The 26,762-nt window shown below is 36.0% G+C and overlaps 1 protein-coding gene across 2 annotated transcripts in view; it reads right to left on the bottom strand.

Moving 5' to 3' along the window:
- Qki (QKI, KH domain containing, RNA binding) overlaps positions 1-26,762 on the bottom strand; it is a 90,876-nt gene that overhangs the window by 51,187 nt on the left and 12,927 nt on the right. For both annotated transcript variants that reach the window (XM_013024556.1, XM_013024555.1), the window contains exon 2: positions 23,881-23,997. In XM_013024556.1, the coding sequence (XP_012880010.1) occupies positions 23,881-23,997 (117 nt within the window). The remainder of the gene's footprint in view (positions 1-23,880; positions 23,998-26,762) is intronic.

Here is a 26,762-nt window from a genome sequence, read left to right on the forward strand (position 1 = left end):
CTCAAGGCTAGTGCTCTACCACTTGAGCCACAGCGCCACTTCCAGCTTTTTTCTTTTTGCTTATGTGGTGCTGAGGAATTGAACCCAGGGCCTCAATCATGCAAGGCAAGCACTCTACCACTGAGCTACCTTCCCAGCCTCCATCTTCAAATATTTTTATTGAACAGCCAATAATTTCAACAGCCAATAATTTCTGTGACTAGCATATTGCTCTACTTCTTAATTATTTGAAGATATAAAATATGATAGAGATACAAATATGTAATATTTGATGGTTAATGTACTATGGAGTACTTTTTTTCCTAATATTTTCAACATGTTCAGCTATATTTCACACTTATATTTGTCAGTAGGTTAAAAGGGTAATTTCAACTTGTGAGTTGAAAACTCACTTTACTAAGATCACCCATCCATACACTATTTCTATCATTCAAAACCTATAAAATCCAACAGTTTTTCCATTAGCTTTTTATTAACATTTGGCTAACAAAATACAATTTTCCATAATTTAGCTAGCAAAATACAACTATAAAATAATATAATTAATGCAGCATAATAACTTTTCCCTTTCTCTTTAAGATACTATCTTCAAGTCCTTTGAGTACTTCTGAAAAGTAACTTTACCCACAGTAAGAATGACGCTCATGTTAGAAGACGTTAGTAACTTAAAACCATTATTTGAAAATCCATTCTCCAATGATGATGCTAGCACAGTTTACAGAGGTTTCAAACAGGTCAGAATAAGAGGAAATGTACTAGGAGCTCACTACACAATGGCAAGGCTTTGTGATAGTCACACCAAAACTGCAGTATTTTCAAAACATCTGTGTGGATCTTCCTTCTTAAGTTACAAATTACATATCTGACATTTATAATTTTCCTGAAAACTATTTGAATTTCCAAATTGTTTACTAAAACCTAGTTTGTGATCCTCATTTTACTGCTAAAATGGCACTATACATTACCCAGTTATAATAATTCTTATTAAAAGTTAACTATTTTGTTATTTATTTTTCTCTTATTACTATACAATTCTATACTACACTTACCATACAATTCAATCAGCCAATGAATAATAATCTCAGCTGATAAAAAATTCAGAGGGTTTATGTTTTATTTACTTCATTAGGTTACTTCAAGTATGTCTATGTTTTGGAGGTACAGAATTAAAATGTTTGTTTTTGTTTTTTTTGTCAGTCATGGGACTTGAACTCTGGAACTGGGCGCTCTCCCTCAGCTCTTCAGCTCAAGGCTAGCACTGTACCACTTGAGCCACTGTGCCACTTCCAGTTTTCTGAGTGGTTTATTGGAGATGAGAGTCTCACAGACTTTCCTGCCCCGGCTGGCGGATGATCCTCAGATCTCAGCCTCCTGAATAGCTAGGATACAGGTGTGAGCCACCAGCACCTGGCTTAAAATTAATTCTTTAATTCCTCTCCCTGATACCAACTTATACCTCTATCACCATTTGATTAAAAAATTTAATTTTTGCTTCAGAGTTAACAAGAAGTATAAACTGTTTCAACAGAAACCAAGGAAATATTTCAGTGGCTAAAACAAAAGGTAGTATCATTTGCCCACCAATGATTAAAGCTATATCTATCTGACTTAAAGGAAAAACAATGTCCTTCATAATATCTGTTTCACTTAAATAGATTAAGAAAGATGGTTTCTGTTTCCTAGCTGTAATAAGCATGCAATAGAAAATACTAACAGGTACAAAGCAAACTTTTTATAACAATATGAAATCACTGTAATGAATTGAGCTCTCTTTAACAATTACCAGTCAATTTTGATAGCAATGACCAGCTCAAAAAATAACTGTAATAGTAACCAGCAAAATCAAAGAAGCCATCCTTTTGACTTTAACCACAAATACCTAAGCATCTATCAACTGCCTGTACTCTAAAATACTAAATATAAAAATTACTGGTATTCTTTTAGCATGTAGAAATCCCAAATAGTAAATAAAACAAACCTGAATAGAAGATAAATTTAACTAATTTTACCACTAAGGAAATGTACATAGAAAAATTAAGGAAATCTTAATCAGCTTAAAGTTACTAACATTTTTCTAACTATTTAAAATATCTACAGTATTCCTCATTTAGTCTTGAGTTTATCTCTACAACCATTTAATATCATCTACTATAAAACATTTAAGAATCATCTTTCCATTTTTGAAACTTGTCTGAATGCTGTGAAGCAGCAGTATAGCCCAGCTCTCTCCCTGCTCTACCAGTTTCCATGACCCTGAAAATCCTTGTAGAGTCTTATTCTGTTTGCCCAAACTGAGAGGCTTCTGTAGGCTGACAAGAACACCAAGTAGGGAGAGTACCATCCTGTTTTCAGATCTGCTAAGAAAGTGGTCAGATTCTAGTTGCTACATTCCTCTTCCTTCCAAAACATAGCCACTAGGTGTAGGTGTCAACTGGCCTCATACTGCCTTTTTTTCAAGTTTATTTCGAGCCCATAATTACTCTTGATTATATATCATTTTACACTTTTTTTAGATTTTTAAATTTTTATTGTAAAAGTGATGTACAGAGGGGTTAAAGTTACAAAAGTCAGATAAAGAGTACATTTCCTTTTGAACAGTGTCACCTCTCTCTCATTCTCTCCCACTTCCTGGCTCCCTCACACCCCAAACAGTTTCTAGTGGGTTAGCACACTCGCTCGGGCGCTCTCTCTCTTTCTCTGACTTTGCCTATTGGCTCAAAATGATCACAACTCTCTGGGAACTAAGCTGAGTGTTTGTAAGTGCACATGAGCTGGTCCTGATCTTGAACTCAGGGCCAGGGTGCTGGTGCTGTCCTTGAGCTTTTGGGCTCAAGGCTAGAACTCTACCAATTGAGAAACAGTTCCATTTCTGGCTTGAGGGCTTACTTGGAGATAAATGTCCCTCAGGTCTCTGCCTCTTGAGTACCTAGGATTTTAGCTGTGAGCCACCAGGGCCTGGCTAAGTAGGAATATCTTAAAGGAAGACTTACATTCATGGGGGTGTGGGGAGAGAGAAGTTTGGTAAAATAAATCCTTTGATCACTCTTCTCCAAGAGGGAAATAATTAACCTACGGAAGGATACCTTACTTAAAAGAACCTGATTTAAAAAAACCCATCCTTTGTTTAAAGGGAGGCATGCTCCAGGAAAATAGACATCCTATGTCACAATGACTCAATTTAGAAAAGTCACCAGACAGGATATTTTGGTAAAACACAAATGCTACAATATCAAGGATGATAACATGTAAAGCAACAAAGAAGACACTATTCTAAGGCAAGTTTAAGCTAAAATACTCATTTTTTTCACTAAAATATCCCTGGTGTAAAAAACACTCAGCTTTGTCTCTTATCAGATGTGCCTACAACCATCTGTGTGTGCTTTAACTCAGGGCCTTCTGAGCTTGCTAAACTTTTGTGTGCATAGCTGATACTCTACCACTTCAGCCATACCTTTAGTCCAGCATTTTGTTCTCTCTCTACCTTGATGTGTCCTAAAGTTCTTTATTGTGACATCATGAAACAGATAATCCAAGAGCCAGATAATTCACATAAACAGGATTTGTTTGCCTGTGCTGGGGCTTGAACTCAGGGCCTAGACAGTGGTGTCCCTTAGCAGCTTTTCCCTCAAAGCTGGTGCTCCACCAATTGAACCGCAGCTCCATGTCCAGCTATTTGGAGATACTGGAGAGAAGAATGTCATAGACATTTCTGCCCAGACTAGCCTGAAACCTGAATCATCAGATCTGTCTCCTGAGCAGCTAGGAGGCATGAGGCACTACAGCATAATTATATATTTATTAAACTGGTTTTTTTTATATATGCAGTTTTCCTATCTAAACAATTAAGAAGTGTGGCAATTGTTTGGCCTCTTCCTGTCAATGTCTTTTTCTTGCACTTGGTAGGATCTTTTGTGTCAAACAGAATGGAAATGGTGAAATCCCAAACATTCCTGGCTTATCTCTCAGTTTAGGAGGAAAGCATCCCAGTGTTTTATTGCTGAGTATGATGTTGCCACATTTTCACAGATGAACTTCATCAAAATGAGGAAGTTTCAGATTAGGTTGCTTACTGGTTAATCATGAATATGCATTGGATTTTGACAAATACATCTTAAGACATCTATAGACATAATCATACAGTCTTCTGCTTTTATATCATTGATATGATGAATTACACTGATTATCTCCAGATGTTAAACTAATCTTCCATTTGGAAATGATATAGTACCATTTTTTATATATAGTTTACTAAAACTTTTTAAAGAACCCCGAGTCTCTGTTTATGAACACTGACCTGTTCCTAGGGCTGGGCATCAGACTGGGACCCAACTCAATAGCATTGGAATATCCACACCACTCAAAATCCTTTGTTGTTCTTCGATTATAAGTCTGTGGCAATAAACTGATTTAGGAAGTATTTTCCTATCTTAATGGCAATTTTTACATAGAATTAGCACTTTGCTATGGTCTGATAAAGTTCATTAATATAGTCATCTAGGCTTTAAAAAGCAGTGTCACCATGTTGTCCAGGCAGGCCTGGAACTTCTGGGCTCCAGTGATCCTCCCATGTCAGGCTCCTGAGTTGCTGGGATCACTGACATACACCACCACGAAGGGGATATACTATTATCTTACTTGCAGGGAAAGTTTAATTACAAACACAGCTTCTTTAATCAACACAGGAATATTAAAGTTTGCGAGTTCTTGGTAAACATTTGTGTTTTTTATACAATTTTCACTTAAAGGTATGTTATATAAGCTAATAAAAATTAGACAACATAAGTGCTTTTTCTACAGAGGTCCCCTATTTGATCTTACAGTAATTAAGTGTGTTACTCCACCTGTGTCATGAATCCATTTATTTAACTCTACCTACCTTATTCATTTATTTTTGGTTGGTCATAGGGCTTGAACTCAGGGGCTGGGAGCTATCCCTGAGCTCTTTTGCTCAAGGCTGGAGCTCTACCACTTTGAGCCACAGCTCCTCTTCCATTTTTTCTGATGGTTAATTGGAGAGTCTCACGCTTTCTTGCCAGAACTGGCTCTGAGCCTCAATCCCTAGTAGCCTCCTGAGTAGCTAGGATTATATTATAGGTGTGAGCCACCAAAGCTGTGCTTTACCTACTTTAATTTGGTGGTATCAGAGAAAAAAATTTAGCTGCATTATTTTTGTTTTCTATTTTAGTATTTTTAATTCCTAAGCTTACTTTATCTTTCTTTCTAGTTAACTTTAATCTGGTTTTGTTTTTTGTTTCTAGCATTTAATTAGGAAGAATATTAGATAAATGGTCCAAGTTTTTCATAACATTTATGTTCTATCTAAAGTATCATCTCAAATTTTACTGTTATCATTATGCTTCATCATTATTATTATGATTCAGTTCAAAACATTTTCTAATTTCACTTGTGGTATCTTTTGGTCAATGGATTAAAGAAATATATGTACTTCATTTTCCAAATATTTGATATCTAATTCCCTCATGGCCAAAATATACACACTATTTTCGTCTTTTTTTTTTTTTTAAATCTAGGGCATAGTGTATGTTCCCTCTTGGTGAAAGCAGAGTGCCCTTTAAAGAAAATGTGAGGGGCTGGGAAGGTGGCTCAGTGGTAGAGCACTTGCCTTGCATGCATGAGGCCCCGGGTTCAATTCCTCAGCACCGCATAAGCAAAAAGAAAAAAGCCAAAAGTGGCGCTGTGGCTCAAGTGGTAGAGTGCTAGCCTTGAGCTGAAGAGCTGAGGGACAGCGCCCAGGCCCAGAGTTCAGGACCCACGACCGGACCCAAAAAAAAAAAGAAAGAAAGAAAGAAAAAAGAAACGAAAAGAAAAAGAAAAAAAGAAAAAAAAAGAAAATGTGAATTCTCCAGTAGTCAGCTTATTGTTTTATAAACACCAGTATGGCAAAGGTGGCTAACAATGAAGTTCAAATCTTCTAAATCAGTGATCTGTTGTTGTACTAACTGCTGGAAGAGGTGTATTAAAATCTTGTTGTGGCTGTAGAATGATCCATTTCTGCTTTAGTTTTAATTCTTGTTTCGTGAACAGGCGACTTATTTGTGATTGTTATATCTTCCTCACAAGTGAACTTTTGTCATTAGGAAATATCTTCTCTATACTTGATTTTCTTTTGTATCTGAAGATGACACTAATAATTTCAGTATCTGCTTTTCTGGCCTCCACGTGATTTTTTTTTATTCAACTTGTATCTCTTCTAATTAGCATTTTTCTTGTAGACATTTAATTACTGGGATTGCTTAATTTTTTTACCTTTATAATCACTACCTTTTTGGGAAACTGGGGATGGATGAAGGTGGGGGTTGTCAGTACCAGATCCTGAACTCAGGGCTTTACCCTTTCCCTAGCCTTGTCTGCTCACTCATATCTGGCACTGTGCCATTTGAGCCATGCCTCCATTGCAACATTTTACAAGATAACTGGAGTTATGAATCTCAAGGACTCTCCCCAGCCCCCGCCCGGACCCCGGGAGTGGAAATCTCAGCTTCCTCAGTAGCTTGAATTATACAGATGTAAGTAATAGCAGCCAACAATCCTTTTAAATGGAAATCCTACTTCTATTGTTACCTAATACAAGTTTTGACAGGCCTAGATTTACACCTACTATTTTTTCTATTATACACCTATCTGTAATCTCTAACTTTTGATGCTGGTAGTAGTGGTAGTATTTATTGTTCCTGAGAGGCTTTTCCAGAACTTTTACTATCCCAGTTCTCGCTCCTCACTTTTTCCATCCCCTTTTGCTCTCTTTCCCATCTCTTCTCTCTTCTGCCCCTCACTATCTTCTCTCCTCTCCTTTCTACCACACACACCGCAGAATACTACAAATCCATTTTGATTTTTAAGTTATACCTGGCAGGTTTTATGATGTCTCTGTGCTATATCTTCTTAATGGTTGCTTAGAAGGGGGCTTACAAAAGGAAGTTTTAACTTTACAAGTTCTATGTACAGTAAATATTCTGTATTCTTATGTGTAGAAAACTTGCACCCATATAGTTACCATATATACACACACGTTAAGTGAGTAGCTCCACAGGACAGTTATTCTATTAACTAATCATGTATACTTATGTGTATGTGTACACACATATATATATATAAGAAATTAAAATGTATTAAAAACAGAAAAAAGGTCTTTTGCTGCTTGCACAGATATTTACCATTCCTGCTGTCCACCATTTATCTTGAAGTAATCAACTCTCTGTTTCCTCTCCTCTCTACTCTGCAAAGTAACTTCTCATTTCCTCTTATGATAAACTAGTAATAGGCTCTCCTACTTAACTTTTTTCCACTTGAATTTTAAAAATACTTTTATTAGATGAGAATTCAGAGTTGGTAACTTTTTCCTTTTAGTTTTTCAAAGATATTTTACTCTCTTCCTGACCTATTTTCTGTTTAAAACCTAGCCATTAATTGTTTCATTGTACTTTTTTCTCTTGCTGCTTTTGACTCTATGCCCAATCATCGGTGTGCCTCAGTGTACATAGCACTTATTCACTACATTCAATCTACTAGTTTTCAGGATCTTGAGTCTGCATACAACTGTCATCTCTAGTTATACAGTAGGCTGAGATTAGGAGGTTCAAGGTTCTAGGCAGGTTTGGACGTTGTCCTTGAGATCCTATCTTCATAGAAGTAGGGCACAGTGATACACTTGTGTTTCCAGCAATGATGAAAAACCAAATATAGAAAGATTACACCTCAGGTGCACACCTAATTGGAAAGCAAGATATCTCAAAAATAACCAGCAGAAAATGGAAATGAGGGTTTGGGTTTTTTTGTTGTTGTTGTTTTTTGCCTTGTTCCTTAATCTGCCTTTAGGAAGACAAGGGGACAAAGACAGGGACAAAGGATGAACAAATGTAGCAGTGGTACTCAGTAGCCACTATGCTGAAAATAAACTATGCAACTCGTGGATAAGAACAGAAGGGAAAACTGGGAGAGAGCAAAGAAAGGGGTGACATGTCTAAAAAGATATGTATGTATTACCTGACATTTGAATCTTTTAACTCTTTTGTGTACATAATTTTATAATAACCATGAAAAATGTTTTATAAAAGCAGAAAGCGGGATATTCAATGATCATTATGTAGAAGACATGATCACAAAGTCTACAAGTAACAGACAGTAAACTTGTTTAACAAATATTTGTTGTAGGACTATTCTACCAAATTCTAGCATTTAATAATGTATTAATGAACGAGGCAGGATCATATTTCCACCCACAAGACTTTTACATTCCAAAGAATAATCATAGGCAGCTAACAAAACATGAACAACTTAGTGTGTCAAGAAGAAAGAGTACTATGGAAAGGACGAGCTGGTAAAGATTGGGTCTACACTTCATTCTGTAGTCTTCAATGAGAAAGACATCTGAAAAATGTGTATTTCAGTATTCACTTAGACTTGAAAAAAATTCAAGTGTAAAATCCACTGTCAATATTAATTTTTACAGCATGTTAATCTTCATGAAAAAGGTTAAAATACAACTATGAAAATATGGAACTCTTAGCTAAGAATTAAGTTGCATTATTCTATTTATACCATGGTAGAAAATTAGGTTGATAAATGTAAATCAAGGAATACTAATTGCTCACTTGACAAATGTGTGAACTTCATGTTAAAGAATGGGCCAGTAAAACAAATACTCTAAGTGTGAAGACATATTTTCTTTCCTATAAGTCATGTTGAAGCTGAAAAAACAAACAAAAGAAATAGGGGAAGGTTTGAGGCATGGCTCAAGCCAAGCAAGCAAGACATCCTGAGTTCAAACTTGAGCAGTAGGAGTGAAAAGCAATCTCTATCAGCCAAAAATATTTCACCGATAACTTTACTTAACTAATGAAGTTTTTAAAAGTAGAATAAGTATTTTCATAAAGATAATACAAATGACAATTTTCAGAAGGCCAAGATATATTTAATAAACCTCAAAGTTCCTAAATTAGAATAAAAATTTTTGAAGGGAAAAGGAACATAGTGAAGTTAAAAGCGTGACAGTGGCAACATTAACTGCCAAGCTCAACAATAAACACATTAAACCTAATTACTTGTTACACTTACAATGGAGGTCCTGTTCAAGCACAGAACCACCTTCAGGAAGTCGACCTTTCAATAGTTCTTCCGAAGGCTTGGATAAAAATCTCAGTCCAGCATTTTGTATTTTGCATGGCCTCGCCTGAACTTTTATCTTCACTTTGGTTTATAAATCAGAATATATTCCCCTCTACTTGGAGACTGAATGATCAAGAAGCATTTAGTGAGCTGATAGAAATTAAAGCTAGAATTACAAGTATTAAACATAGTTAAATTTAGAAGTCTAAATGAGATAAAATATAAAAAGAGCTTCAACTATTTTGGAAATCTATTAGTGGCTACAAGATATCTAAATAACATTTAAGAATTTTAAAGGTGTACTACTACTCCTTAAATTCATTATCTTTTATGTGAAGCAGTAAGAAATGAAAAATGTTAAGTCTATAAAAGAACGAAAGGGTGTACATTATAGTAAACAGTTTTTTTTAATCCTCAAAGGGCTCAAGAAACAAAGCTCCCAACAAACAGCTAAAAAAAAAAAAATGAAGTGAATTTTCTTCATCTTAGGTGTTCACAACAGATAACCTAAACACATGACAGCTGTTTAATACCAATTTTAAGTAAGTGGGTCACGCACTGCAAGATGGCACCAAGTACGGAACCAGTACTTTCCATACACATAAAGCAGGTAATTAGCAGCCATTCTGGCACATTCTCTTACCACCACAATACACAAAGGATACACAGCAACTTATCCCAGAGCCTAGGATCTGTTACAACAGAATGTGTTAAGTGTTTTGAGGTCACATTCACTTCTTTATTACACAAGCATAAATTTACTGCTCAGTCAGACACCTATAATTAAACACCAGAAGACTATCATGCTAATATTCAGGCTAGCTTTGCATGTAAGGGTGTTGCCCCTCCTCCCCATAAAGATGATTGCTTTTCATTTTAAAGTTTCAAGTAGCTACAGTTCACTTAGTTTTGATTACATAGTAATTAGATATGCAAATGTACACGATCTAGAGAAATACTTCGTCAAACATCAGATCCTAAGCAATCAGGCCCATTCTCTTCTCTTGTATACACAAGCAGTTCATTAAACAAGCATTGTCTAAGAAACATTTTTATTTCAATGCTTTCTTTTTTTTTAAGGTTTAAAACATTCAAAGCACATCTGTGGACTCCATCTCCTTTGCTGACCTAATGAGTATGGGGAGGTGAGGGGTGAGGATACTGTGTTAAATGACCAAGGACAGAACACACCTCAGGTTTGCGTATTTCACTCAGGGTTGTGTATTTCAAGAATTGCCACAGAATTTTTTATGTTTAAGAATTCTAACAATATACAACTTATAATTATATTAATGATACCTATTAAAATCAAAATCACAAACTATTATTAAATATTCCAATCATTTTTGATTGAAAAGCTATTTTTTTAATTTATGGGTTTACATTTCAAGTTACAGTATAGAGAATCATCATAAGTTGGGGAGAAGGTAAAAACATCTGTACTTGAAGATTTTAAAAATGTTGCTATATATCCATGACGAAAATAATGTGGTCATCAATGTTCTTTGCAAATCTAGCCTACATACTGTCTACAGGGTAGGAATTAATTTTACTTTATTCACTTTTGTTGTTATTGTTCCTGGTCATGGGGCGTGAACTTGGGGCCTGGGGACTGTCCCTAAGCTTTTTCACTCAACACTATCACTCTAAAACTTCCAGCCACAGCACCACCTCCGGTTTTCTGTTGATTAATTGAAGGTAAGAATCTCATGAACTTTCCTGCCTGTGCCAGCTTTGAACCTTTACCCTCAGATCTCAACCTCCCGAATAGCTAGGATTAGATTAACAGGACTGAGCCATCGGTATCCAGCTTTATTCACTTTTTTCCACTTTTTTTGGTACCTTGTATCATACTCAGTTGTAGAATTTTAAGTGCTTCTATTGTACTCAGACACTCCTGCAATTCAAAGAATTGTGAAATTAGCTGATTGAAAATTCTGTGACTAAAAACAAAAGAATCTTCTGTTTCCTAAATGTACACCATTATGTCCACATTTTAACAGAGAAATCAAAAATATATATTACTGTTGTTGGAGAATACAACCTGAGTAAAGAAACAAGAGCAAACAAGATAATCAATACAAACAATATATTGTACATTTACAGAACCACTGTTTTGGAAACCCGGAAAGGTGATTAGCAAAGACTGAAGCAGAAGAGGAGGAAGAGAAGGAAAAGGAGGAAGAGAAGGAAAAGGAGGAGGAGGAGGGTGTAGTTTCTAACAGTGTAAAAAAAAGATTACAGGCCATCACCATCTCCATTCCAACCACTCCAACAACAGTCTGAAGGATCCCCTACCTCCAATTCTATTTTTTTTCTAATTGCTCTAAGAGAACTCTTCTTAAAAATAAGTATCAGATAACATTACTCTTCTGCTTAAATAATTCATCTGAATGCTGGATGTGATTGAGATACTTTTTGACTATTGAGAAGAATGTCTTTGGCTCAAAGGAAATGAACTCTAAATAGAAATGAAAGATCATGGTCTGAAACTTTTACAAGCAAGACATTAGGATTTTGTATACACATGCACAAATGTGCATGTGCACACGAAGTGACAGACATTTATAGACAGTTCTATTCAAGTTACCAGGAGCACTGAATAATGAGTGAAACACTGGTCTTTAAGAATATATAGAGTGAGGCTCCCATGCATGTCTGGTCATAGCATTTTCATTATGGTACCGTTTTAGGTATAAAACAACCTATGTTACATACATGGTTGATTCATTAACACTGAGCAAACACCCCAAAGCATCAAAGTCACGACTACACTAAACTCTAATACAAGAACTTCCTCTGGATTGTACGAAAAAGCATATTTACTCTTCGGAACACAAGACATGTACCTCAGCACTATGTCTAGAGCCATTTGAAACCACAAACACCCGGTCCTAAGTACTGACACCATGAAAGGAACACTTAAATGCCCCATCTGGCTGTTTCAACTAAATCAAGAGTACTTGGTGACTCAACGATTTTTGACACTCTACACTTATCTACAAATTACTACAAGTGTCACAGTAAGTTTCAGCAAGTAGATGACATCTGCAAATAATGAGGATCAATGATATATATATACCCTCAGAAGTATAGTATGCTGACAAATGACAATTTAGGTTAAGGATATACAGGGTTTTGTTGCATTCCTTAGGTGTAATTAACACCTACAGTAGGGCTGTGGTGGTAGAAAGACAGGAAAAAACATAATAAACATTAATATCCAAATAAATAAAAATATATTTAAAAGATGTAATATTCATCCAAGTTAACACCAAGTACATTTCTGTTCCCCAATAAAGTTGTATTCCCCAAGATTAGTGATGATTCATTATAATTTCACAGGAAATTAAAATTGATAGTTTTATAAATGTATCTTAATAATGTATGCTCTTCAAATACTAGTTTTCATAGTGAAGATACATTTGCACAGTAAAAACAATTATTTAAAAAAAAATCTCAGCTAGGCACCATAACTCACACATATAATCCCAACCACTTAGGAGATAAAGAGATCAGAATTTCAGTTCCCAAATATGAAGCAAAAAAAAAAAATTACTACTAAGAGTCTCATCAACAAACAAGCCAAGCACAATGGTTCACACATATAATCTCAGCTAAATGAAAGCCTTAGCAGGAGATTGCAGTTCAGGACAACCAGTTCAAAAATGAGAGACTGTATCTGGAAAATAAGGATGGGCATGTGGCTCAAGAATTAAACCACCTGGGAAGCAGCGCTGTGGCTCAAGCTGTAGAACGCTCGCCATGAGCTGAAGAGTGCAGGGACAGCGCCCAAGCCCAGAATTCAAGCCCCACAACCAACAACAACAACAAAAAAAACACAAAAAACATATATCTATCTATCTATCTATCTATATATATTTTTTTAAACTAACTGCCTACCCAGCACAAGGCCCTGAACTCAAACCTCAGTGCTGCCAAAACAAAAGTCTAAAGACCAACACACCTCACTATGCAGTGTACTTCAACTCAGATATGTACAATGACATGTGGTTTTATAGATACTGAAAAGTGCATATGGCCTCAAAACACATAAATATATATACAACAATCTTTTTTATAGAGAAAAATCATGCTTTTCAAAATACAAACCACTGCCATTTAATTCATTTTTATGCTGTAACAGACAACTGTACATTTATTTTTCCTGTGGTTCCTTTAAACTCATGATGCTTTAAACATTTTAAATGTTTCTCCCATGAATCTTTGCTCAAATCTCTCACCTTTAAGCATCTATCTACACTTCTAATTACTCACTTGTTTGTTACTATTGGCTAATCTTATAACTTAATTAACACTAATAAGTTAGTTCCCTTTGCAAAATGTAATTTTACATAACTTTCTGTACATTATATTGTGAAAAACATGAATATTTTCTATGTAATTATTCTTCTGTATTTAGAGAATGGTAAGAAGTTAAACTCAGAAAATTCATGTTAAAAAAAACTTACCAAGATTCTTAAAAAAATACTCCTATAGGAAAAAAAGGACTTAGAAAAAAATATATTAAGTGAAGTAAGCCAACCCCCAAGAAACATAGGTCCCAGGGTTTCCCTTATTTGCAATAACTAGAATAAGCCTAGGACAAGCAGAAAAGGTCAAAAGCTATGTACATATGACCAGATAAGACGATGTTAAGTGAAATGAACCTCCAGATAGGGGCATAAGTGGTTTTTCCTTTCTTGCTATTGTTTTTAACCTATTTAAAATGTACTATATGTTGTTTTTTATTTTTCTTGTATGTTCTTGTCCCATGGTAAAACCCCTGAGTTTTTCACTGTATTTGATATCAGTGCCTTACATCTTCTGTATACATTTTACTAATTTGGGGAAGGGAAGGGAAATAACAAAATGCTGAAATAAGGATACAGGCTGACCCATTGTAAGAAGGAGATGTACAAGACACTATGTTGAAAACAAACTACAACTTGGGGAGTTAGGGAGGTGGGAAGGGAAGGGATGGTAGGGGAAAAACAAAGGAGGAGGTAACAATGCTTAATAGGAAATGTACTCATTACCTTACTCATGTAACTGTAACCCCTATATACAGTATTTTTACAATAAAAACATAAAAAATACTATCTAATAAGTTTTTATTTAACCTTGGTTTAAAAAAATTCATAATAATTCAATAATTTTGAGAATCACATTTTTAGCTTTTTTGGACATACAAGTTCTGCTAACATTGTGGCACTGTAACAAGCAGTGATTTAGGAAACAAAAACTTAAGAAGGGACTAGGGCTTTGTATGTCCCTCCCCCAAAATATAACCCACACTTTCACTGTATTTGATGTTGGTATAAGTTGTGGAGGGGTATAAGTTGTTTAACTAGGGATACAGGTGGACCATTGCAATAATGAGATATACAAGTCATTACATCGAAAAACAAACTTTACAACTTTGGTGGGGGTGGGGGGGAGGATCAGGTGGGGGCAGGGGTGGGAGTATGGGAAGGGATGGGAAGGGGAAACAAAGAGGAGGCAACAATGCTTGATAAGAAAGGTACTCATTATCTTGCCCATGTAATTGTAACTCCTCTCAGTACGGTATTCTCACAATAAAAAAAAAAAAAATGAAATTTTTAAAAAAGAAGGGACTAGGGGAGAGGCTCACTAATAAAGCACATTCTTAGCACATACACCAGTCTGAGTCCAACCTCCAGAAATGATTATGCATTTGTTGTACACATATACACAAAACTGAGTATCTTTAACACATCAAGAGAATTAACGGGCGTTTTAAAATAGAAATGTTATAAAAGAAGAACAGCAAAACAATGTAATAGTAGTCTTTCATAAGGAAAGGAGTAAATTAAATATAAATCTAGTAGGAACAAAATAAGATAGCTCGCTAGCATCATAAAACTGTCTAATATTTGCTATTAATATTAAGTAAGAAAATATTTTCCAGTTCAGGTTTCATATTAAAGGATTTTGAAAATCAATTTATACATAATCACATAATATTTATGTGAGATACATACAAATAAGTACCAGTCCCCTACCAATTCCAGTAACACAGAACTGAAATCCTCTACCAAGAAAATCCGTTATATTCAGCATAACTATGAGGTACTCAAATATCCCTTTATTAAATTGATGTAATCAACACTTAATTTTAAAAGGATCATTAAGAGCATCTAGTGATAAAATGGACTCTGTTTTCACTGAAGCCCAAGTCTCATTTTGTTAGACATGGACAATTAACTTATCTTGGTATGAAAACTATGGTAATTAGCTTATACTTTACAGGTTAAAGTTATTTCATTTTTTTTTGTTTTGTTTTTTGTCAGTCCTGGGGCTTGAACTCTGGGCCTGGGCACTGTCCCTCAGCTCTTCAGCTCAAGGCGAGCACTCTACCACTTGAGCTACAGCGCCACTTCCGGTTTGCTGGTGGTTTATTGGAGATAGGAGTCTCACGGTCTCTCCTGGCCGGGCTGGCTTTTGAACCGCGATCCTCAGATCTCAGCCTCCTGAGTAGCTAGGATTACAGGCGTGAGCCACCAGCGCCCGGCAAGTTATTTCATTTTAATAAACAAAGGTTTATTCTCATTGGGTCCACCATTCTCTTATAACCATACTTTCAAATAAACAGAATTTTTAACATGTTGGCTAAGTAAAGTCTATTCTCTTTACTCCAAATTAAACAGCGAATTTTTAATCTACAACTTAATTCTCTATCGTAAATAAAGTAAGGCCATTTAGATCTGTAATGAATGTGTAACCAGAAACAAATTTAAAAAAAAAAATCTACTCAATTCACTAAAATGATTTTTTCCCCCCCAAATCATTACTGGGTCTTGAACTCTCACTCTCATGTAGCCTTTTCATTCATGACTAGGGCTCAATCACTTGAGTCACATCTCCACTTCTGGATTTTTGCAGACTAATTGTAGGTAAGAGTCTCAATTTATCTGCACTGACTGGTTTAGAACTGTTATCTTCTAATCTCTGCTTTCTGAGTGGCTATGATTACAGGAAAAAGCCATCAGTGACAACAAAGTTTATTTCAAAACAGTAACAAAAAAAACAGAGGAGTAGCTAGTTTATAGCCCTAAAATGTCAGCAGGTCACTGGTTATATTTAAGCTAGTGTTACTTAAATGTATACTGCAAATACCTAGTTGAAATATTTTTAGAAAATTATATAGAATGTTGGATAATTAATTCTAAGCTGGAATAAAAGGTTGTTTCTTAGTTCCAGTAATGGGGTTTGAATTCAAGGCACTGAGTTCCTACTTGGCTTTTTCACTCAAGGCTGGTGGTAAGCTAGCACTTAAACCACACCTCCAGCTCCAGAAATAAAAGTTTTAATATTAAATTTTTGTCTTTTTAAAAATTCCATTTTCGGGCTGGGAAGATGGCTCAGTGGTAGAGCGCTTGCCTTGCATGCATGAGGCCCTGGGTTCGATTTCTCAGTACCACATAAGCAAAAAGAAAAAAAGCCGGAAGTGGCGCTGTGGCTCAAATGGTAGAGCGCTAGTCTTGAGCTGAAGAGCTGAGGGACAGCGACCCAGGCCCTGAGTTCAGGCCTCATGACAAAAAAAAAAAAAAAAGAAATATCTAATAGGAGCCCTGAATACACTCATTTAGACTAGTTTAAAGAGAAAAATAATTTGCATTCTGTGTGCCACTAAGATTAAAAGCAAAGATGAAATAGCTTATGATATGCAAAAATGTGAAAAAAAATCATCATTATAAGCCCAGTACCAAAAAACAATTGTAAGTTATGTGGTCAGATGTAAGTGGCTGCTGACAGAAACACAGCTTAAAAAAAATTCCATTTTCCTGACAACTAACTTTATTGTATTTTACAAAAACATTGGCTAAAATAGATTGGATTTGTTAAATCATTTAATATAACTGGTTTGACCAGCATACATTTAATTTATTCTCTTTTTAAAACCAACTAATCACTCTTAAAATTGAATTAATACCATGTACCGTATGACCAAAGGAAAGAAAGACAGAAAAGAGCAAAACATGATGTGGGATAGTAGCTGAGAACTACTAATCAATTACAATATACACTTACTGATCATCTGGATACTAATTCAAAACATTTTTTTAAAAAACATAGCTTATGGGTCCTAAGGGGAATTATGAACATGGGATATATATTTGGAGACAGAATTTTCTGAGATAAAATGTTATTATTAAGGAGCCTTCTAATTTTATAGCTAACCTAGTAAAAGGTTTGCAGTTGGAACTACATGTGTGAAAGTTGCTCTTCAAATAATCTGGCATGCAGCAGGAAGTGACAGGGGAGACCAGGAGTGAGAGAAAGCATGAAGGAAGACAGGCAGTTCTGCTGCTGGCTAGGAAAACGATAGTCCATTTAGACTACTGGTCCTTTGTTTGTTTAAAACTTCATTCAATATGATGAAAAATTCAAAATGTAAAAAAGAAACTAAGCTGGGTGCCGGTGGCTCACAACTGTCATCCTAGCTACTCAGGAGGCTGAGATCTGAGGATCACGGTTCAAAGCCAGCCTGGGCATGGAAATCCACGAAACTCTTATCTCCAATAAACCACCAGAAAACTGGAAGTGGCGCTCTGGCTCAAGTGGTAGAGCTCTAGCTTTGAGCTGAAGAGCTAAGGGACAGCGCTCAGGCCCAGAGTTTAAGCCCCATGACTGACAAAAAAAGAAAAAAGGAAGGAAAGAGAAAAGAAAAGAAAGGAAGAAAGGAAAGGAAAGGAAAGGAAAGGAAAGGAAAGGAAAGGAAAGGAAAGGAAAGGAAAGGAAAGGAAAGGAAAGGAAAGGAAAGGAAAGGAAAGGAAGAAAGGAAAGGAAAGGAAAGGAAAGGAAAGGAAAGGAAAGGAAAGGAAAGGAAAGGAAAGGAAAGGAAAGGAAAGGAAAGGAAAGGAAAGGGTACTATGCTAAACTCTTACTGAAAGCCAAATATTCAACAAGATCAATAGAACAAGGTATCGGAATTACATTTGTATCTGATGCTATTCCACCAGCTGTCAAAGCTTGTGTATGTCAACCACAAAAAAACATTTATTTATTTCTTTTAAAGTATTATGTGTGTATATAAGTACATATATACATACATATGTGTGTGTGTGTGTGTGTATATATATATATATATATATATATATATATATAAAGGAAAATTAGCAGAGGGCCAGACACATACTGTGTGCTTAATGACACCAGCACACCTTCCTAGGAGTGCTTCCCTATCCCCCCCGCCCAGCAGTCTTACAACAACATACAGCTCAACAAGATGATGAACTGAAATGAAATGAAATAATAGAGTTGCAAGAAGGGACATTATAAAAGTAGCATGGATATTCAGGAGGCTGAGATCTGAGAATTGCAGTTCAAAGCTAGCCTGGACAGAAAAGTCCAGTCAATTAATCACCAAAAAAGCTGTGGGTCAAATGGTAAAGCCTAGCTTTGAGCACAAAGCTCAAGAACAGCAAACAGACCTTGAATTCAAGCCCCAGAAAAGGCTTTAGGCCATTCCTTCTAACATAAACACATTCCCCCCTACAGTCTTCAATATGGTAGAGTTAGTCTTCCACAAATTCTAAAAAAAGCCACAAATAATTACTTTCTGTCCCTAAAATGACATCTCTAGCATCTGTAATCCACTCCAGACTTAGGGACCTCTCAGAAATGATTCCTGAAAATCAAGTGAATAATAAAGCTATAGATACTTACTTGAAAATCACAAAATACTCCCCAAATCCAAACATTTAAGAGTTACATGATGCCACAAGTGCCAAATTGTACAAGTTATATAGAAGTTATATACAAGTTATATAGAAACCAGCTGTACAACAGAAAGCCGCATATTATTAACCTTCAGGTTTCGTGTAATATATATATATATAACAAATTAATTTCTTACTTGGACCTGGGTCCCATCCCCAAGGTACCTCATTATACATACTCAAATATTCCAAAAAACAACAGAAAACCATAACCAAAACCACTTTTAGTCCCCAAGTATTTCAAATAGAGGATATTCAACCTGTAAAATAAGATCATTAATTTTTATGTGCACATATGTGTGCATTTGGAATTTGTTTTTTGGCAACAGAGTTCCTAAATAAGTGTCTTTGGAATAATAACCTAAACAACACCTAAGAGTTCTTAGTTAGCTTCCGAGTGGGGGGTGGCCAAGCCCCAGTGGTGGGGTGGGCGGGCAGGCAGGCAGACACGGGCAGGCGGGCGGGCGGGCGGGCGGGCCGAGACATGGACACACGGACACACACACACACACACACACGAACGAGACTATGGAATCTATGCTGATGGAACCAACAACAAAGAAGTGAATGATCTGATTCTGTTTTTCACGTAAGGATACCCCAGATACAATACCCCAGATTAATAGACAAATAACTTGAATATTTCCAGCAAAAATAAACCTACATTGAATTTAATAAACAGATCCATTTGAAATGTTCTTAAACGGCTGCAATCCAAAGATTGCACAGGAGACTTCTTTTCCTCCAGGAAAGGGAGGGCAGGGAAGGGGAGGGTTGAATGGGTCACCAATCATCACTCCTCAGAGAAGCCTCCACAAAAACCCAACAGTTCAAAGAACTGAAGCACCAGAGGTGGCACTTCCCAGAGGTAATGGGAAGCTTTGTAACCACTCCCCATGCCTTCCTCTTGGCACCTTTTCTGGCTATTCTTCCAGGTATATTTAGTATCCGTCATAATTAATTAATAAACATGGTAAAAAGTGGTTTCCTAACTTCTATTGAGCCTACTTTAGCAAATAAAGCAAACTTAAGGACAGTCTTGGTGGAAAAGAAATTCAAAGTTGATGGGTCAGAAACAGGTCACAACTGAGGGCTGCAAACAGCTTCTGAAGTGAAACTAAGTGCCACAACCTCTAGGATCTGCTACTTTGTCCTTACAGACAGCATCTGGATGCTTGACGACAAGTGTTCACAGGGAAGGGAAGTGAGTATGCCATCCAGAGAAGCATCTCCTGAAGAGCTAAGTACTGGGCTGGGGATACATAGCAATACACTCAATGTTGTTAGACAGCAGAAAAAAGCACTTTGGTTTGTATCCTATGTTTAAAACAGAATTTTAAAGCAAATTTGAATTTTTTTTGAGGACAAAATAAAAACTTAAGTTTACAGAATATATTGCTATTAACCTCAATGTTCTCTCTCATTTTATTTTTCATCTGAGACCAGGATTTGAATTAGCTCTGTGACAATGTAGGCTCCTTGGCAGGTGCCCTACTGAGCCATACCTCCAACTATGGCCTCAGTGTTTCACAACATTCAAGTTGTTCTAGTATTTCTTAAGTTGTTAATCACTCTTAGAAATAACTATAACAATTAGAAGGCACTATACCAAAGAACAGAGCACAGGCATTAGGTTCAAATCCTGACTATGACTTTTGGGCATGCATCTCTTCAAAGCACACAACCTCCCCCAACCTCCGTTTCCTCACCTACAAAACAGATTTAATAAAACTCAAATTAATCTAAACAAACATAGATGAACTATTTATAATAGTGTTTGACAAAAGTGTGCACCATAGAATTATCAAAAAAAATAGCTCATTTTCACTAGCAAAATGTTATTCTAGCAATTCCCTACTGCCATAGACACTGACAGATACAGATGGACACAGCTTTATGTACTGGTACAGACAAGAAGTTCTTAATCATTATTAAAAGTCCTCTCACAACTTTTCATGTCTTCAAAGGTAGTTCCTATCTACAGGTTCCACAGTGGAGTAGAAATTTTGGAGGAAAACTGCTTTTAAACCAATCAATAAAGATGTAATATCAAATCAAAAGAATGAGAAATAAAGTGAAATATTAATTCTCTCAAAAGAATTAAAAATTGGGCTGGGAAGGTGGCTCAGTGGTAGAGTGCTTGCCTTGCATGCATGAGGCCCTCGGTTCGATTCCATAGCACCACATAAGCAGAAAAAGCCAGAAGCGGTGCTGTGTCTCAAGTGGTAGAGTGCTAGCCTTGAGCTGAAGAGCTGAGGGACAGTGCCCAGGCCCAGAGTTCAGGCCCCAAAACCCAGGGGACTTACAATTTTTTTCATTTGCAAAAATCCTTTTCAGGGGAGCCAGGAAGGAAGAGGAACATCTCTCTGTCATTTATTATCTGTCACTATTTTTTAAATATAGCACTGTGTCTAGTGCCTACTCTGTACAAGGGACTTAACAAACAGCAAAAACGCCATAAAACATAGTCTATGCTTCATTAAAGGACTCAGACTAGCCAAAGCATTTCCATCACACTTTTGTTAAAAGTAAAAGAAGCAATCAGTAAATTCCTCTGGTTTTATAGTTTTAACATGTACTGATAAGTAGGCAGAAAGGCTTAAAGTCAAATAGCTTTTTGTTTTCCTTTGTAACTTAAGATACAATTCTATCAGCCTTAATATCTCTATCAATGCTTATCTGCTTGTCATGTTCTTTGCCAAAATACAAACAGCAAAGTACCAAATGACTTTATTATTCACACTTAAAATCTGAATAATTTCAGCATAAACCACGACGAGTTAATAATTATATTCTACAGAACTAGTATATTTATATACAAATTCTCAAAATTCACAAAGGATAATAACAACCATACAGAAGCCATCCAAGTTAACATCTTTCATCAAAACATGTTCATTTATAGCATCTAATGAAAATAAACATGTAATCTGTAGCTGAATTTTATTTTGGTCTTTTAATTTGCTAATTTGTTTTATTACATTGTTTATCATTTGTAAGATTTTATTTCAGTAGACAATAGTAGAAAATAAAATATGTGAACTATTTCTATTTGTGGTTAAGAACAAATGGTCAAAACAAAATTTGGAAATAGCAGTCATTGTAGAAACAAACCAGAAAGGCTACAATTATGTAGGACACAGATAGTAAGTTCATTCTCAAAGCTGAAAAAGTTGTCATCTTCCTCATAATACAATGTAAGAGTCTAAAAATAAAATATTGTACCTAGCCTATTGTTTAAAACAAAATACATTAAAAATTATCCTAAGTATTAATTGATCACTTACTAGGTGATAAAACCTGTTCTAAGTTCTTTACAATTCATGTGACTCTCATATTCATTAGGAGAGATTAAGTGATGATTACTACTCCCACATCACACATCATTAGGAGGTTACATTTTAGTCCAAGGTCACACAAAGCTTATCTAATGTAGAAAGAAGATTTAAACTTAAACATTTTATGATCAGAGCTCATTCTTTATTATTCCTTTCTTCTGTCCAGGACTACAGAAAATTCTCTATGTATAATGTCTAAATATATTTAAGCTCCAAAACTTGCCTGTGCATATGTGTGGCTGCTTGAAGGGAGCAGAGGGCCATGACTACAAGGCTCAGGACAAAGAAAAGGGTATTTTCTTACCTAACTGAGGTATTACTTCACTAATGGATATACATGAATATTGTCATGAAGACAGATTTCACTTATCAAGACTGCATGCAATGTCCCCAGGCACTGCCATCCTAAGTTCAAATATGGCAGTACTTTTTTGAGAAGAATACCGTAAGATGAGATTTAAAAATCAAAATAAAACTAGTGTAAGAACTCACATATTCCCATAAAAATACTTTGCAAATTCAACTGAAAAGTCTAAATTATAATGTGACTAAAGAAAATTAGTATTATTGGAGACTTTTCAATTTCAACTTCATATCTATTAAATCATTTTGTCTGCAGGGAACAAAAAAGCTGAAATGCACTCAGCTTAGCCTCAGCTCGTGGGAAGCTCTGAACAAAAGCACAATGAATGGTGTCTGGATATCTTTGGGTCTCATGTGCATTCCAGGAACTCCACCTGAATGACACAGTATATTTGAGAGCTCCTGTAAGTTTGAATCCATGTATTAAAAAAAAAAAAAAAATCACTCTTCCCCCAAATACTTTTATTACTTCACAATCAAAGTGTGGGTATTTCTAAAAAGTCATTTTATAAACCTAAATAGGAAATATTCTATCTTACAATATTACTAAAGAGAGCTAGATAAATAATAAACTCTTCTCAAAACTATTTTAAAAAATAGCTAGGCTCAACATTTGCTGATTAAACAAGAAATGGCAGGAGACTAAACTAGACAATAGAATCAGCGTGTTTTATACTTGTTATAATCAAGACAAAATGTTGGAACCAGTTTCATATGGTTAACTTTCCTTTTAACAGATTTCCACATCTTTTGTCTCAACGACTTGCCATGAATCCAGTCACTCATCTGACCCATTTCACTTAAATTACATCAAAAGGACCATTTTTGCTGAAGCAAGACATTTAGGGAATGTTTCCATAAAGGACCAGGGATGTGAGACACTGTCTTAGGAATTTTTTAGGAAAGCGTTGGGAATGCTCTTCTATCATGAGCAATGGTTCCATTCTTAACACAATCAAAAACAAGAAGAGGAAACACAGATTTTTCAATCTTTGGGTTGCATGTTTTTATAGATACCTGATTCTCTAATTTGCAAATTATGTTCATAAGTATATTCCCGAGGTAAGTTAACATGCTAGGATAACTGGTCACCAATTCTTAAATGAAAAATGTGAATAGGCAGGGAAAATCAAGGGAGCACCTTTACAATGTTTCTAGTTTTCCAACATGAATATGGCGCTCAACTTCTATACGATTTAGAGCTTTATTACTAGAATGACAAACTGTGAGTTAATATAGCGCTTTATTACTAGAATGCCAAAGTGTGAGTTAATCACATCAAGACTTGTTGGTATTTAGGGACTTACCTTCTTTTTATCCCTCATTGAGCCTTTGCCTCGAACCATTATTTTACATCCTGTTTCTGCTTCAAGCTGTTTGGCTGTAAGTCCTCTCGGTCCAAGGATTCTCCCAACAAAATTAAACTGGAATTAAAAAATAAAGTCACAAAAATTATTTACTTTCTGAAGTTTAGGGGGAGAGGAAAGAGCAGTCTTAACACTTGCTAGCATGGCACTTTACAAGTGAGGCCTTTTTGCTGGCTATTTCTGAGGTAGGGTGTTACCTAGGCCAGCATATCCTACATACTACTCCTGCCATAGTTGAGACAATTAGTGCATGCAGCCATACCTAACTTGTTCTCTAGAGATGACTTCTCACTAATTTTTTTTTGGCTCAGGCTTGACCTGGAACCATGATCCTCCTGGCCTACTCTTGGCCACCTGTGTGGCTGAGATGACAGGCACATACCACTGTGCCCTCTACTGGTTGAGATGAGGTCTGGGGAACATTTTGCCTGGGCTGACCTCGGATTATGATCCTTCAGATCCTCTCAGATTCTCAAATATCTAAGATCTCAATTATTAGCCATAACTTCTGGTTTTTAAAATTATTTTAAGGCATAAATTTACAACATGTATAAGATCTCTCATAAATTTCTTGCTAAATACAGAGTGCAACTATTCCTTAATTCATTATTTTATATTCAATTTTGGCATGATTTAATATAACTTATGAATTTGTAACAATATGCCATAGGTACTAATAATGAATTGTCCGTTGGTATACTATTGATATACAATCTAAATCAGAGTATATTAAACAGATGACAAAATATTTGATGCTAATTCTACAAAAATGACTTCCATGAAGAATTAAGAAGCACAATACTAAATCTTCTATATATCAGTGATTCTTACTCTGCCACACAAAGTAGCTCATTCATAAAACTTTCTATTAAACAAATGATTGTAGAAAGGTAGGTTAAGTACAAAGATAAAAGCCTTCCAACCCCAGGATATTGAGACACAATGGTCTTTAACTCACAGTCAAGACTCACAACCTTCAGTCTGTAAGTAGTATTTGGAGAACTGTAGTAAGCATCCTGCTTGTAGCACAACACACGTAACAAGATCTGGCACATCATTAACAATTAATAGTCTCTCAATCCTACTACAAAGGCCATTTGAGAGACCACATTCTTTATGATATTCAACAATTGAGCTTAGAATTTTAGAGACATTACCAATAGAAAATTTGAGAACTCAATTACGACTTGACACTAAGAAAGAAAAACTATAGGAAAAGAGCAAAGACCTGATCGTCTAAATCCACTGAAATCCAAGAGACATCTGACTTGCATGTGATAAGCTAGAGTTTTCTTCCTAGAAAAAAACCAAGAGAAGAAAAATTGGGGGGGAAATAGCCCCAATATTCCATTATTTGATTCCCATCTCAAAGGCTGTGACTTCGATAGCCTAAAATAAAAGCTAATAATGGACAAGCTCTGTTCACACGCATGAACTTCCACTTCAAATTTTCAATGCTTCATACTGAAGCATGAAAAGAAAAATAAGGTTCACCAAACACTTTAGGAAGAGCTTTAATATGAAAGAGAAGACAAGACAAAAGAAACAGACTAGGGACTGATTCTTGAGGAAAAGGATGCTGCAGATAAGAGAAATTACGTACATAGACATTCATGTATTCATGTACTCATTCACATGCACACACACGCACACACCTCCCCTTTGGATGGTGCATAAACAATTGCACAAGTTTAAAACCCCCAAGCCAAAATTGTTTTGATAAAATTTCTCCCGCAAACTTAATGTCAGCCAAGTACCATGGCTCACGTCTGTAATACTAGCTACTCAGGAGGCTAAGATCTGGCTCCAAGCCAGTATGGGAAGGAATCTCCTTGAGACTCTTTTTTTTTTTGGGGGGGGGTCCAGTCGTGGGGCCTGAACTCTGGGCCTGGGCGCTGTCCCTCAGCTCTTCAGCTCAAGGCTAGTGCTCTACCACTTGAGCCACAGCGCCACTTCCGGCTTTTTTCTTTTTGCTTATGTGATGCTGAGGAATGGAACCCAGGGCCTTGAGCATGCAAGGCAAGCGCTCTACCACTGAGCCACCTTCCCAGCCCTCCTTGAAACTCTTATCTCCAATTAACTACCAAAAAACCAAAAGTAGAGCTGTGGATCAAGTGGTAGAGCGCCAGCCTTCAGCAAAAAAGCTCAATGACAGCACCCAGGCCTGAGTTCTAGACCTAGGACCAGCATGCACACACCCATAAACTTACTGTCAATGTTTCTTTCCTAGACATTCTGATGTATTTATTGTTTCAACTGGCAGTCCTCTAGCTACTAAGATTGATGCCTTTCCCATGTATACTGATATTCAAAGTATTCTTTTAAAATTTTCGTATTTGTTTCTACTTGGTGGAAACATGTATATAGCTTCCTCCATCCTGTAGCTTGCCTTCTTCCACGTTAGTGGTCTCTTATGTTCACGCTTATGGTCTCTTCGGGAGAAATGTAATGTAGTTAACAATATTCTCTTCACAGTTATTTTCTTTGTTTTGTTTAAAAGAAGTCTTTGCTTACCCCAATGTCATCAAAATACCTTCTTATATTATCTTTTAGAAGCTTGTTATGCATTTCACATCTAGGTCTATAATGTACTAAGAATTGACTTCTAAAGGTCATTTTATTATGAGATTATCTTTTCTCAATTGTTGCTCTGCAGTGGTATTACAGTCATAAACATTTATAAATACATTCATGTACTATGTAATGATATTTCAGACAAGGACGGACCACATGTACAAACAGTTGGCCGTAAGACATTAGGGAGCTGAGAAATTCATAAAATGTAGTGACATCATAGCTGAATACATCACTCACATGTTTGT

This window comes from Dipodomys ordii, unplaced genomic scaffold, assembly GCF_000151885.1.
Source record: "Dipodomys ordii isolate 6190 unplaced genomic scaffold, Dord_2.0 Scaffold77, whole genome shotgun sequence".
In the NCBI taxonomy this organism is placed as follows: domain Eukaryota; kingdom Metazoa; phylum Chordata; class Mammalia; order Rodentia; family Heteromyidae; genus Dipodomys; species Dipodomys ordii.